This window comes from Martes martes (assembly GCF_963455335.1).
Source record: "Martes martes genome assembly, chromosome: 10".
Classification (NCBI taxonomy): domain Eukaryota; kingdom Metazoa; phylum Chordata; class Mammalia; order Carnivora; family Mustelidae; genus Martes; species Martes martes.
In genome coordinates, this window is record NC_137898.1 from 22,017,182 (window position 1) to 22,033,097 (window position 15,916).

General features: G+C 47.7%; 1 protein-coding gene across 3 annotated transcripts in view; it reads right to left on the reverse strand.

Annotated features, from left to right (window-relative positions):
• Positions 1-9,938: 9,938 nt before the first annotated feature.
• The window catches only part of TTC17 (tetratricopeptide repeat domain 17), a 126,482-nt gene continuing 120,504 nt past the window's right edge, over positions 9,939-15,916 (reverse strand). For all 3 annotated transcript variants that reach the window (XM_080816970.1, XM_080816969.1, XM_080816971.1), the window contains 3 exons: positions 14,448-14,567; positions 12,707-12,850; positions 9,939-11,144 (listed from right to left, as the gene is read on the reverse strand). In XM_080816970.1, coding sequence (XP_080673096.1) covers positions 11,013-11,144; positions 12,707-12,850; positions 14,448-14,567 — 396 coding nt within the window. In that variant the 3' untranslated portion in view covers positions 9,939-11,012. The remainder of the gene's footprint in view (positions 11,145-12,706; positions 12,851-14,447; positions 14,568-15,916) is intronic.

The window sequence follows — 15,916 nt, forward strand, 5'->3', positions numbered from 1 at the left end:
TCTCCAACTCCAACACACGTCTGCTCTGGGGAAACAGGCTCCATGAGGAGATGAGGATCACCAGTAGCTTGCTGGTAAACCGGCTCTCAGAAAAGAAAAGAAAAATAAATCCCTGATTTGTAGCGTTTGCCAGTTTCCATGGTTTAAGTAGTCCCAACATGGCCAATTCTAAGCTCCCAAAGTGACGTCACCGCAGATGAAGTTGGGAAGTAATGTTCACAATCATCACAGTTTTATGAATAAATGAGAATAATGTTAACACATTCTCACAGGTGTATATGAGCTGATTCCAGCACACCACTGGGTCACTAACCTTGCATTTTTTCAAGTCTTCTGTGGTGGCACTGCTCTGATTCTCCTAGAAATGTCGCACCAGTTTTGATTTCCTTGTTTGTTACTATTTTGTTAGGAAAGGCCTGACGAGAGTTTTCACTTGATCCTTCCTCTCATGCCAGTCCTTACTCCAGAGGTCAGGCAGGTGATTTTGCCTGTTGCTGAGTACATATGTATTTTCCAGCTCTACATTCAGGACCTTAAGAAACAACCACAGGGTAGATATGAATCTCTTGGACCCACTATGAAATAATTTGGGCCCAAACTCCATTTATTTCCTGACTTCCATTAATTCTCACTCAACCTATGACCTGGAATTAGCGTTAACTCAGAGCCAATAATAAGCCCTGAAAAGTCTGGGATTTCTCTTTTCCCATACACACTCACTCTACTTAATGCCCACAGAAAAATTGGGTGGGAGATGCATACTACAAATTTGCAGTGTTATATGGTACAGAACATGAAGTTTTTCTATTTGCCTGACTTAGGTTGGGGATTTAGTTAAAACCTATAACCTGCTGACGTCCTGAGATTTTGTCTGTCAGATCTCTAGTTTGTGTGTTTTTTAACTGAATTCAGTGCTTCACGTGTTTTAGCCCTTGGTACCCAGATCGATTGGCCACCGCCAGAGACGACCCCTACACCCCCCCCCCCCCACCGTGTCAGTCTATTCTGACTGCCATTCTGGTCCTGCTGCCTTCTGTGTCCACTTTGCCCCTGGTCACTAAGTATCACTGCATCACCCATACTGGGATCTTATGATTCCCATTAAAACCCAGGAACACATTTCAATGGCAGTATCTTCCATCATCAGCTCCAGGACTGTTTCAGATGTTTCTCTCTGTCGTGGTGAAGGGAAAGTCCTTCGGTCCCTCTCAGGGCATATAAAGTGTGGATAAGCCAGTCAAGGGTGGTAAACCCATTTCAACATACCTAGCTCCCTAAGTCACTGGCTTTCTCCCACATTATACCTAAGAATTCGCTGGCATGTCAGTTTCACTCGACTCTTGCTGAAGCCAGGCTTCAGTTTGCCAAGAGAAGTAACACTAGAACTTCTATCACATTCTCAAGCTGGTACGCCAGCCTCAGAATTTCGGGTAAGCACAGACATCCTGAGAAATTAAGCTGTGTTTCCAACTACATTCATTTCTCCCTGCTCTGGAAGGAGTGGGACCTAGTCTTATGAATATGTCTCAGGTTTTCATTGATATATAAATGTGCGCGTTTTGGTGTGTAAGCATTTGCTAGATTCACCTTTATAGCTGGTTCCTTGGGCAGGTGGAGATTGTCTTTTAGCCATGGCTCTGGGGTACATGGGAGGCTGTGGGGTGAGGGACAGTCCTAGTCTTCAAACAAGGCAGGACCAGTCTCCTTAGGTAGGGCAGGAGGGGGTGTTCCTACTAGTGAGAGAAGCCTGGTGGACTGATGAGGTTCAGGGTCTTCACACTGAACTGGGTTTTCCTAAATATCACCATTCTGAATTTTGAGACCAGAGTCCTCACGGTCTCAAATGGTCTCTTTCCGAATCACTGTCCCCCACCGAGCTCCTGGCGTGGTTTTTACGTCTGGTTGGCTGAAGCGAAGTGCAGATGAAGCATCGCTTTGAGCTCAGAGGGTCTGTGACTTGGCGATTTGGAACGTGAGACAAGCTGTCAAGGTCAGCCTGTCTGTCTTTCCCAGCACCTGGACTCCCCCATTGAAGCTGTCATCCCAGCACTGTGATGCACAGTCTACCTGTCTGCCTCTCTCATTAGACGTGAAACCATGCACCTGTCTTGTTTTCGTTATGTCCCCAGTGCCCAGCAAGGTGCCTGGAATACAGAAGTTCTCAGTACATATTTACGGAATAAATGTACCAATCAAGGAATAAACGACTGAATGAACGGTTATCTTCCAGGTTGTTGTACTTAGTACTCGGAGGAGTTACCCTTCACCCATCCGGCCACCTGCCGCATACTTACTAAGCATCTACCCTGTGCAAGACACCTTGTCCCTAACTTCCTTGTAGTGGCTTGTTTTTAGTCAACAATCAATCTGCTTATTGTGTACAGAATAGTACAGATACTGTCTGTGGTGGGGAGAATGTAATCTCTTCTTGACTTTAAAGAAGGGACATTGGAGCCAGGCAGAGCTGAGATTGAATCCTGCCTCTGACGTTTGATATTTTGGAAACCTTGAGCCATTTACCTTTTGGAGTAAAGAATTTCTCCTGTAAAGTGGTTTGAATCATATCTATTTGTAGGATGGTCCTGAGTCAGCCTCAGTGAATGTTGTTGAATGATGAGATGTAATGGGTGAATGAATGAATGAATGAATGAGCGGTTATCACCCCACTTAGGCTAGGTGGTCAGGCACAGCCTGGCTCCACTCCCATAGCCAGAGTCCACCTGCTGGCTGAAAACTCAGGATGGGTAGGAGAAAGCCTAAGCCTCAAGCTTTGCTTAACCAAACAAAAATGGCACAAACTGGGTGACAAAGCAGAGAGCGAGCGAAATCCTCGCCCAAAGTGGACCTTGAGCCAGCGGCAGGGGCCCTTGGGCAGGTGACCCAAGAGACAGACGAACCGCTCCCTGGACTGCTGAATGTCCCACCGCCCCAGCCCCTCCCCTCCCCCCAGGGACGTGGGCAGTGCGATGTTGGCATGGTGACCAGTCAGCCTGTCTCCCCCTCCTCTGCATCCCGACGACAAAGAGGCCCTGAGGAGTAGAATGGGGCCCTGCGGGCTCGGCGGGCTGCAGACCGGCGGGGAGAGCGGGTCCAGAAACTGAGGGGGCCTGGCCGCTGCACTCTGCGCCGGGAACAATGGAGCCGTTGCCCGGGCAACCAGGGGCGGCCTCTCCCTGGGGCTCAAAGCCGAGTCTGGGAAGAGGTGTCCTAAGAAAGGGAGGCTGGGACCAGGGGAGGGTAGTGCCTGTTCTCAGAGCCGCCTGTCCCCCAAGGAAGGGCCAGGGGCCCCCTTCCAGGGAGGATGAGCCGCGTCCCTGCGGACGGTTCTCCAGGGCGTCCGAGGATCGCGGCTGAGCGCGGTCCCGGCTGGCGGTGTGGAGCCTCAGTGGAGTGGGTGGGGGTCGCTTCCCCGCGGCGTCTGACGACGACTCTCCCCAGCTGTCCACTCCTCCTCCCCTCGGGTGTCCCGAGGGCTGCTTTCGGGGCGTCGGGGTGGGCGTGCGTGGAATCATGGCCCAGGGGCAGCGGCGCAAGGGACCCCTCCATCTCGGGATTGTCCTGCAAACTCTGGGGTTTGCGAGGCTGCAGTGGGTACAGGTGAGGTGGGAGGGGCAGGACCACATTCTCCAGCCTGACGGCGGACACTTGTCCTGAGGGGTCCCGGGGTTTGTGAAGGTGACAGCTTCTGGAGCAGGGCCGTCCTGCTCGGCTGCAGCCCCGGCCCGCTGCAGGAGCCCGAGGAGCGGGTTGTGTCGAGGCCAGGTTTCCCCAGCTGAAAAGCAGGACTGACACCAGCCTTGGCCTGTTGGGATGGCAAGGAGGGGACGGGCCCCTGGGACGCGCCGTGAGGGGCAGAGGGGCCCACTGTGGGGTAGCTTCCCCTCCCTTCCGTCCCTGGGCCGCATCTGTGGCTCGGAACCCTGGAGGGGTTGCCTCAGCTCTACCCAAATTGTGGCGATACGCCTCAGCACAAACATATCCCCATTCTCCCCGAAAGGCTCTCCTGCTCTCATGAGCCTCCCAAGGAGTACAGTCCATGAGAGTCCTGGGCAGGACATAACCTTGTTGTGGTGACCAGAGTAGTCTTTGAGAATGGTCAGTTACAGGTGTCCCTTGTCTTTCTGAATTTTCTCCTTTTCCCCTTTGGACGTGGGTTGCTTTTGCTTTGAAGAAAACGGTGAGGGGAGATGAAACGCACTTTACAAAAGGCCCCAGCACTCAGAGGCGCTCCCATCCTGGGCCCTGAGTGTGTCCTGGGCCTGGGGCCCATTGCACTCGCCTGGAGAGAAGCAGGTGGTCGAGGGGAACCTGCCTCAGCTGGTGGCCACCTGAACAAGAGGACCCAGAGCGGAGGCTTGGCCACGCACCACCGGCTCTGTCCCCCTCTGCAGTCAGCACCCCCACAGGACCCGGGAGCCTGCGTGGGTGTTGGGGGATGAAGTCTGGAGTCACGATGTCAGCCAATGCCTAGTCCTCTCAGAACAAATGGGTCCCTCTCGTGGCCACAAGGCCTCATGGCAGCCATTTGCCACCCCTGTACCCTCGGCTGTGGCTCAGACAAGGTCTCTGAAGGGAGGCACACCAAGGACTCTGGACCTGGTCTGGCCTGGCTCTGGTGTACCCAAAGTAAAGATCACACCTGGTCTGGCTCTCCGAGTCGGACTGAAGAAGCAAGGCTCTTCCTTGTTTCTTCCCAAGGGAGAACATTGTGGAGACTGAAAGGCAGCCTTTCTGAGAGGGCTCACCACACTGCGACCCTGATGGATGAGGGGGGCTGCTGAGCAGACAGGCTGGCTGCAGGGATCTCACCCACAAAGGCGGTCTCAGATCCAAGACGAGCAGACAAGAGTGCACTTACTAATTCTGGGGAGTCTGTTATGTCAGAGTCCTGGGCTGGGCTCGTGGGGTGTGTGGGCAGAAATGAAGAAACTAAGAAAAACACACTTGTGGCTCTGTAGTGCCCTCACCCTGGTTAGTGTGTTCATTCCAGACAGAAGTTACTTGGGACACATGGAGCAGCCTCAGGGGGCCTGTGAACCCCTCAAATTATATGCAAAAGACGGGCTCAGGAGCATTTTCCTAGAGAGGGTCCAGAGTTTTCACCAGCTTCTTGAAGGTCTTAGAAGAACCAGAACCACAATGAAAGGAGATGAGACCAGAACGTTCTCATCAGATGTGGTATGGGCCCCCTCAAAATGGCCACCCTATCTGGAGGCAGATGTGCTCAAATGATGCTGTCTGCTTCCATCTGGCTGTCCTTGGGGGTAGCTTTCCAACGATGGAGGGATGTCAGTCTCATTTCTCCCTGGCCACATCTGGCTTTTGTCCCCAGAATGACCCAGCTTCATCACCCACCTTAGTCATCAGCTTTGGATCCAAATGACTGTCAGCCGTTTCCAAAAATGCCATCCACCTTAACAAGGCAAAGATTTGTCACCCTCAAGAGTTTCAAGTGAACATGACAGGATTGCCGCAGGAGTTCCTGAAACTTCTTCAGAACTCTGAGTGGGAAAAGAGTATATAAAGGTATATAGTCTTTGGAGGTGACTACTTTAAAGGGTCTGCTAGATCAGTAAAAACTCACTGATGTGACTTGGTAATGATGAATTGTAAGCATAATGGAAACCTAGTAAGACCCAGAAGGTGAGATAAAGGTTTAAGGAATGTATAGAGGCAGTCAGAGAATGCATGAGTTGTGGTGGCCAAGAATGGGCCATAATTCATTCATACGGCATTCAAGAGACATTTCTCCGTGTCCACTCTGGACCCTTGGCAAATAGGACAGGAGCTCACAGTGGATAAAGGAGAGAGGCCCTGTTTGTGCCATGTGTGCTAATGCCCATCAACTAGGGATACAAAAGTCCTTTACTAGAGATTTCAGTACATTTCCCCTTGTGTAGATATGTGGAAGGACTGGCAATGGTCATAAAGGAAATTCACTCATCATGCAATAAATATTACTGAACACCTACCACTCACCAAGTTCAAAGTGCTATGGCAAGTAAAATCTCCTAAGAGGCTTAAAGTCTAGTAGGAGAGATAAGTATAAATACACAAAAGGGAGAATGTGACCAAAGTGTCACAGAAGAGACCAGACAAGGGGCTGGGGAAGGCAAAACTTGGAAGAAGGCTGTGGTTGATGACCTTAATGGTTTTGGGTCCTCATTCCTCCCTGTGTCCGTGTCCATTGCCGTGGGACTTCTCAGCACTCTCTCACTGAATGCAAGTCGTAATTCCTGTCCCAGGACCATGGATAATAGCACAGGCCACATAAGCAGGGTATTTTAAAGTGCTCACGTGATTGTTCTCTAAGGCTTCTGCCAATGCCGCAAGAAGAATATTCTGGGCTATGTCCCTGGTCCCAGAAGAGCCTCTGGAAGTAGGAAAGGCAAGCAGAACCCATTTTCCAAGAACAGGGGAGAGGGTGAGGACCCTCACAGTGCCCCAATCCGGTTCATGGGTCAGTCGGTGGTCACCTCGTTTTGATGACATTCCCTAACACGAAGAATTGAATTTGTAATTGCATTCCACTTCAATGCCTAAATGGCAGTATCAGTAGGCAGATTGGTTAGAGGCTACCACACCGACCAGTGCAGGTCTGCGAACTCCCTTCACCTCCCTTCTGCCTCTTCATCCTCTGCAGCCAGCGGCGGGGAGTTCCCTGGATTGTGAGCATCTCTGCACCTGGAATGCCATGTGGTCTGTCTCTTAGTTACCAAGTTTGGTCCTCAGAAGCTCAGCCTGGTGTCCAGCTGCCACCTGCAGGATTTGGAGAGTAATGGGCAGAAGTTGGCCTGGTCCCTTATCCCTGGGGCCCCTGGTCTTCATTAGCTTTACCCAGAGACACTCGACTGTAGAGAGACTGGCTGCTGAGAATGATTCTAGACATATTCTCAAAACTCTTGGGAGATGCCTTACTGAAGAAGCCCCGGGCTCTTATCTGCCTTTTTATGGAGGTAACACGTGGTAAGGGTCTGGCTGGGCCTTCCTGATTCAAAAGGGGTTTGGGGCTTGTTTCCAAATGGTAAGAAGTACCTCCCGACATTTCCAGAATAGCTGGGCTTTCTGTAATAGGCTCCTGCAGAGATTTTGGGGTTGAAGGGTATGGCCTAACTCTGGAGGAAACTCAACTCTAGACAAAATGGATGTCTGCTCTGAAGTCAGTGGGTCTGAAGGCTTTTTTTCCATTTGAGCCCTTATGAAGAACATAATTCATGTTTATCAGTAGCAATGCTTCTCACACAAGGGCTCATGTTCCCCAAGGGGAGGTTCTAGATTTCTTTTTTTTTTTTTTTTTAAGATTTTATTTATTTATTTATTTGACAGAGAGAGAGAGAGATCACAAGTAGACAGAGAGACAGGCAGAGAGAGAGGAGGAAGCAGGCTCACCGCTGAGCAGAGAGCCCAACACGGGGCTCGATTCCAGGACCCTGGGATCATGACCTGAGCCAAAGACAGAGGCTTTAACCCACTGAGCCACCCAGGAGCCCCAGGTTCTAGATTTCTTGAGGGAAAGGTCATATGTAGTATAGAATTGGTCTTTTCAAATTTCCAGTCATGAAAGCATGTGGAGCACACACACACTGAAATCCCCTACCTCAACTTCAGCACACACAATGGCCATATATAGTATTTTAAATATTGAGCTAATGCAAAGTCAAGAAGGATAGATCACCAGGTACCAGCAGCACTGCAACAACACACAAGGCCTGAGAAAAATCACGACAGGCTGAGGAACTCTGGTCTCAGGCTCCATACAGGGCCAGGAATTAGGACAACTCATGGACAACTGAGATTTGCAACTGGGCTCTGTGTAAGGACTGGAGCCAGGAATGAGACCCGGTCCACTAGGTAAAATATTAGAACCTTTAGCTTCCTACCTGTGGGAAGGTGGGACCCTAATTCATTCTCCATACAGTGTGGAAACCTCACAGAAACAGACATGAAAACATGTTTGACCTTGTAGAGATCCCAAGAGAGACTGCCTCAAAAACTTCCTGTATGAGGGAGGTGTCCTCAACCCCAGGTGCTTGTGGGATTACCTCAGATGTTAACTCCTACTGAATAAGGACAACAAATATAAAATATATGAGGAAGTCCAGCACCACTCAGTAATTAATTAATTAATTAACTCAACAGTTTTCTCCGGGTATCTTTTGTGTATCACGGGTTAGAGATACATCAGGGCACAAAGTTAAAAACTCACTACACTGTATGTTAACTCACTTGAATTTAAATTACAAAACAAAACCAAAACAAAACAGATAAAAACATTGCAGTTAGAGCTTACTTTTAGGTTGGGAGTGACAGACATTAAATACGCATTGCACTCACTGATGATTGAAGTTATAGAGAGAAGTAAAGCAGGAAAGGGGATTAGGACATAGTGGAGGCAGATGCCACAATATTACAAATATCATGATCAGGGAAGGCCCACAGACATGATGAGTGGAGTCAAGTGGATTTTTGGGGAAGAGCAAATGCAGATGCCCTGAGGCAGGAGCATGCTGGAAGTTTTAAAACATAGTCATGAGGCCAGTGTAGCTGAAGAGGACTAAGAGGGAAAATAATAGATGAAGCCAGAGAGATGAGCCAGATTTTTGGCGGGGGTGGGGGTTGGGGTGGGGGGTGGTGGTAAGGCTTTATGGCATTGCAACTGCCTGGTTTTAAGCAGAGAAATGACACAGTTTGCCTTACGTTTTAACAGGAGTTAGGATTGCTCTAGGATTTTTTGACCCAATTAACAGGAAGCAGGGAACTGAGATGGAAAGACCAAAGTTAGAGAAGCAAGATATCTTTGGGAAGGATAAGGAATCCAATTTTGGACCATGCGAAGATATGGGGTAGACAGATGATGAATTGAGGGCTAAAGAGGCTATCTGTGCGGGAGGTGTGAATGTGGAGGTCATAAGCATGGAGAGAGTATCAGAAACCACATCATCAGATGAGATCACTAAGGACGTGAGAGAACACAAAAAGCAGAGATTTGAAGACTGAGAACCAGGGAATTCCAATATTATGGGGTCAATAGTCCACAGGCCCAACAAGAATTTATTCCAGATGAGTAAGAAATAACTGAGTGATTTGAAAAGTAAGAATGCTGAAAATGTTCAAATCGGTAAAAGAAAGACTGGCATCCACCAAAACAAGGAGAGGTCATGAAACATGAGCAGGCAGATATAATGAATAAGAACCACCCAAAAACCCTATGAATGAAAAATATCATTACTGCAACAAGAAATCTCAATGGATAAGCAGCAGACTAGACACAGCTGAGAAGTTACTGAATTGGAAGACAGAATGGAAGAAATCCACCAAAGTGAAAAAGAGATACAAAATGTCTTCAGCTGGCATTTTATTAAAAGCGCTCACTGGACAAGCTCCTTACCTTCCAGGCTAGGAATCCCTGTTGGAAGCGGTCAAACTTTTGAATCAGGGTCCAGAAATGGAACAAAACTCTTTAACATGGAGGAAAAGGTAATTTATTTCTAGAATTGGGAAGACCTGGCGGCAGGATTGAAGACCTCCGCCGAGCGAGCGGCGCTAACACTGGCTGGCTGTGTAGTGTGTGCCTGTCCCTGCAGCACGCTCGCCAAGGCTCTCCACGAAGCTTCCCCGGGTGAACCTCAGGATCGGTGTTCACTTGAGGGGAAGTGACTTTGTGCCATATATTATTCCTTTCCGGGAAGGTCAATTAGATACCCACCTCTGAACACTTGCTGATCGTGTATCTTTCCCGGTCAAATGTATCATGCTAATAAGTTCATCAACCATAAAGCCTAGTGATGGATTGTTTCTCCCCTCACTGTGCCATTGTGGAAAGGAAGAAAGAGGAAGATGACCCAGGACTTGAGAGGATCAGATCCAGAGTGACCGTTGGCTTCTGAGCTGTCCACGTTAGCCTGATTTTAAAGAAAAAAAAAACACACTCCAGACCTATGTTGCTCATAAACAACTTTTATTTTTGTTCTCAGTATGTGCCCTTGAAGATTCCAAAATGTCTGGAGTTTCTGATTCTCCTGGGACCAGAGGTAAAAGCATTGTACGGAAACACTCAACCTTGGCGCATCCCTCTCTCCCGAGGAGCTAAGTTTGAAGGCCTCAGAGAGAGGGAGCGGACACTCACACCTTATTCCAAGATGGGTAACACAGTGAACAAAGAATTAGTAAAACATAGATTCAGTGTAGAGGGCTTCAAATATACATATTCTATATATATAAACCTGTTATATAGGATTTCAACTTATTGGTTTCCTTGTGATTTGTAATTAAAGCACAAATGATATAGATGTTGTACACTGCTGATTTCCCCTTCTCAGCACCCCCCTCCCTCCCCAACATAAATAACATTACAAAGGTCAGGTGATCCTAAGAGTTTTTGTTGTTGTAAATATTTTGTTGTTTTTTTTTTTTTTTAAATCATTTCCCCTTCCTCCCCTGCAAACTACCTCTGAGGGTTTGTGACATAGCAGCATGGGACGGACACGACGGGGGACGGCACGGATCTAATGGCGAGAGCGCACAACGTTGCTTCTCACTGGCACTGGGCGGGCTTCTGCATTTCCACTGACAACAGAGGCTACGACAGGAAGCAGAGAATGGGCAGCACCGCTTTGTCCTCCACCAACGAGGAGGAGGAGGCGGCTGCGGAGCCGCCGGCTGGACCACTGAGAAAAGCCCTAAAGGCATCGAGGTTTTGGAGACAGAGCACAGCTCCAGAAACGTCTTGGCTCAGTATTTACACGGTATCTTTCCGCTGCATTTTCCTTTTGAGAAATTTGTGTTTCTGAGGTTGTCTGGGGGGAAGAGGGGACTTCAAAACAAAGACAAACTGATTCCCACATACGTAAAAGTCCTGTTGTAAGTCCTACTCAGTTATTTTCACACACATCATTAAAAGTAGATACTGACAATGATTGGTTTCTTTTCTTATTCTTTTTTTTTTTTTTAAGAGTGTGAGAAGAGAGAGAAATGAGAGAGAGAGAGAGGGAGAGAGAGAGGGAGGAGGTGCATTAAGGAGAGCGCCGTCCCTTCTTTAGCATTAAGTGACACTGGATGGTCTGGATTCGGTTCTTGGCCGGAACGAACTCAGGCTGCAGCTTCAGCGTCGATTCATACCACACAAGAGCTTTCTCAAACTCCTCCTGTGAGGGGCAAAGGGACAGACGTGAGCGGGACACCATCACCTGGCCAAGTATGTACCGTGACTTCTTTCTCCTCGAGAAGCACCTCTGTGCTAGGAGCATCCTGCAGTGTTTTCTCAGTGGATCTACATCTCTGAGGAGAACTCCCAGGTCTGGAAGGGAACACCACCCCCAAGGAACAACATCACAAAGAAAAGGAAGGCAGAGCCCAAGAGCCAAAGGGGAAGGGGAGGTTGACTTTACAAAGGTCTTACCCAACAGTGAGGACCAACATTGCCGAGTACTGGCCACATGCTAGGCACTGTGCGGGGTGCTTTATGAAAACCCTCCGTTTAATCCTCACGGAAACTTCTAGAACTGTGCCAGGCAAATGCTCCTTATGCCTCTGCCTGAATTTTCTACTATAGCTAGAAAGATGGAAGTTAAGTGTCTCAAAGTCAGATGCAATAAATTTTGAAACTTTTTTGTTCTCCCTAGCATTTAAAAATATGAACATTGTCTGGAAACGATCGCTGTCATACTGAAGGCGTTATCTTCTACTTAGACCAATACTTTCAAAGAAGAGCCCAAACCAAATGGTTAAGTGACGCCTTCTAGGCAAATGAGAGGCAGAATTCCTCATTCATAGTAGCAAATTTCACATTTACTGGGGACAAAAATAGATTCTTTGATTCTAAGAAGCAGAGAAGGAAATCTGCACATTCAGCAATACCTACCTGGCCAAATTATACTCGCTGCCTTTCAAGTCAAGGCTGACACATAAAACTTCCAGCTTCAAGCTGCTCATTCTATTAACCTTTATTGAGAGCACCTTGGGAATCGCCCCGTGTGGGGCCCCAAGCTATAGATGAAAATGCATGGCACGATTCTCACATTAAATTCAGCTATGACAGCTTCTAGAGGACCCCTGGGATTTCAAGTTCTGAAATCAGTCCTTGTTTCTGACCAGAATGAGGGTTCTGGATGATGGCTTTGCCATTTTCTCTGGAAATGGTACCCCATGAAACTAGTGGCATGCCACCATCAGGGAACACGTGATGAGCACCTAGTGTGTGCCAGACACTGTGAAGTGCTAGGGACAGAAAGACGAAGAGGAATCTCTTCCCTAAGGAGCCCACTGTCTGGGGGAGAGACAGATACTTAAAAAATTATAAAACAAGGTGAAAAGAGAGACATGTACAGGGCGTCATGAGTGCAGTGATAATAGGCACCTAGCCCCACCTGAAAGCAAGGGAGCACAGGTGAGTCTGTCCACGCAGGTTTTCTGGAACAGGTGAAGTCTCCAGAAAATTGTAGGTCAATCTGACACCACTGTCAGTGTGAAACTCACCCGGAGGGGCCACACAGTTGCAAGTACTTAGATGGGTTTCATGTACTGTGTTTTTTTAAATTCACAAACTCCTTAGCCATAAAATATGCCTTTGGTGAGGCTAGCAATGAGAGACACAAAGTGTACAGGAAACGGGAGGACACTGACACTGTCAAGGGAGTTTGAAGGCACAGGTGTGCCGGGGAGAGGCAGCGGCGGAGGTGATCTGCTCTGCCCATGCCAGCGACCTCACCATCGCCACGTAGACGTTGCCCAGCGTGAAGTGGTTCACGGCGAAGTGTGGCGCAATCTCCACGGCCATGGTGGCTACTATGACTGCATCGTTCCAGAGCTTGGCGTTGTGCAAGATGTTAGCCAGGCTGATCAGGGGCACGTCCTGGGAAAGGAAGGAGAAGGCTGAGAAGGAAAGGATACTGATTTTTGGGCTTTGGTTCCTGGTGGTCCTGACCATAAATAATGCAGTAAGTTTCTCCTGGTGAGTGACTGAGTAATGCAACATAACCTGCCGGTCTCCTGTTTGCTACTGGCCTGTGACCCATGGGGAGATGCATGAAGACATAAACCAATGCATTACTTCTTTCATTAGGAAAGTCTGGCCTCAAAACACAAAGCAGATGAGTCAACTGAGTAAACAAACAGTCTGGTTAGTGAAATTGCTGGTTTACTGCTGGGGCAGGTTCCTGACTCGTTGCGACTGGTAATGAATAGTTCATGGCTAGTTCACAGACCACACTTGGAGTCCTGCTGTTGGAGAGTCCAAGTGTCTTCTGCAAGGCCCATGGCATCATCTGCTTGAAGCAGGGGCCGGCAAACTCTGGCCTACAGGCCGAATCTAGCCTGCTGCCTGTATTTGTAAGGTTTTACTGGAATGTGACCATTCCTGTTCCTTTACGTATTTCTGCGGCTGTTTCAGGCCAGCATGGCAGAACGGACTTGACTCCAACAGAGGCTGTCTGGCCCGCACAGCCTCAATTCCTCACTGTGTAGCCCTTTACAGGAAAGGTTTCCTGACCCCTGACCTAGGGTGTCCTCTGGCTGAAAGTACAGAGCACAGAATGATGGGCTGAACAAATAGCAACACTGTTACCAGCACAAAGACTTAGTCCTTTAATTGTGCACCCAGCAAGCACCACCTGTATCACACTGTACAGGGTTCTCCAGGAGATACAGAAGCCCTAGGGAAAAAGGACCCACCTTTGTCCTTATTGGACACTCGCAGAGTGAGATCATTATATGAGGTCACAGAGCTTTATAACTTGCCTAAGGTCACAAAGCCAGCAAGAGGCAGAGCTCCTGCCACCATTCCAAATGCTGTCCTTACGAGCAAACAAGACCCAAGCTGTGTCTTCAGAAAGTCTGAGATGTGGAGGTGAACACAGAACTCAGCGGTGTGGACACTACTGTGCTGTTGAAAAGCTGAACGTTCTCAGTCATCATAGCAATAACTGGCATTTTTGAAAAGACTGATGTGACACTGAGTTAGCAGGGCTTTCTGTTTTTGTGGAAAAAAATGAAGTCAGACAGAGACCAGGAACTGGCCCATATGTAAGAAGAGATGGAAACTGCTTCAGTTTCAGGGTCTGGAAACAAGCTCAGATCAGCAGTACACATAAAACAAGTGTCACAGGCCTCTAGGTCCCTGGGTATAGGCTAATCCCAGAAGGACTTGCGGGGTGATGGCCTGCCTAGGCCAGTGTATTTGTTGTACGTTGGGTGGCTCTGCACACAGTGGAAGGGGCATTAAATGATGTAATCTTGAAGACTTTCCCATGTTCCCATTTGCGGAGGCAGGGAAGGCGAGGGAGTACGTCTTACTCCCAGGCTTGCAGCAGCATCAGTGGGGTCGAAGGTTCTTCCAGCCTGGGCTCGCCTCTTGCCACTACCTTACTGACTGTGCACGAGGAAGGCTCATTGAAACCTCATAACAGGAAAGGACCAGGAGACAGAAAGTCACACCTCTGAGTCCCACTCACCTTCATCTGGTGTGGAGCATAGTGGAGGGCCTGGCGGAGGCAGTCGATCGCCTTCTTTCCCTGGCCTTTCACTCTCCAGTAGAGGGCTGCCATGCTGGAAAGGACCCAGGAGGTCTGGTTCTGCAAAGGAATGGTTAGTTGAGGCTGGTGTCTCTTAAATATATATATATTAGGATATATATATATATATATATATATATATATATATATATCAAAGGACTCCTTGCCTGTGATACGAATTACAGATACATTCCCTTGGTTTTCTGATGTTTGCTTTTGGACCTCTGGTTTTTTTTTTTTTTTTTTTTTTTTTTGCAATGCAGGCTTTGATTTCTACATAGTTCAGTTTATTAATTTAGATGTCTTCTGGATTTTTAGTTGTAGCTGACAAGGTCTTGCTTACTTGAAGGTTATCAAGAAATTTTTACATTTTCCCCCCAGAACTTTCCTTTCCTTCCCCCCGCACCGAACTTTTCTAGTTTCATTTTTTCACATTTAAATCTTTGATCCATTTGAAATTTAACTTGGTATAAAAAATATGGCTCCACCTTAAATGGTTACTAAGTTGTCCCAATAAGATTTAACAAATAATTCATCTCTCTTCACCCAGTGAGATGCTACCTTTACCATATACAAAATTTCAGTACTTAATTTAGATCTAATTTTGGATTTTCCTGTCTATTTCATTTGCCCCTTTCGATGGATGGTCTCTAACTCCTGACCATCACAGAAAACCATCCCTGTTTTTTGCTTTCTATCTTATTTCTTTCTTCCAATATAATTCTTTGGTAATTTTATTATTCTTCATTGTCAGGGCATATAGTATTTATATTGTTCTATCACCCTATTCCCCAAAGTTTGTTTTCTATATTGGTTTTGCAGTGAAACACATTGACCACTGACATGACTTTTGTGTGGTTTCCCCAATCATGTCGTGGTTGACTGAGCTTCAGCCCAGTACTGTTGGTGGGAACAATATTCTTCGAGATTGTTGTTATGGGCTGAATTGTGCTTCTCCAAGACACATCTCAGCCTCTCGTACCTCAGAATGTAACTGTATCTGGAGATAAGGTCTTAAAGGAGGTAATTAAATTAAAATGAGGCCCTCAGCATGAGCCCTTAATCCAGTAAGACTGGATTTATACGAAGGATTTATAGAAGAGGAAGAGCCACGTCAGGGTCCTGTGTGCAGAGGGAAGGCCCTGTGGAGGGGAAGCAAGAGTCTGGCCACCGACAGCCTGAGGAGGGAGGCCTTAGAGGAAACCCACCCTGTCAGCACCCAGATCCTGGACCTGGAGGCTCCAGAAATGTGAGAAAACAAATTTCTACCATTTAAGGTCCCTAGTCCGTGGTGCTGTGTTACGGTAACCCTAGCAAACCGATATAATCATGTAAGTTCAAAACTTTCTGTCTTCAGCCTTCATACCTGAAGGACAGCTGGCTGGATATAAAACCATGGCTCATTCTTT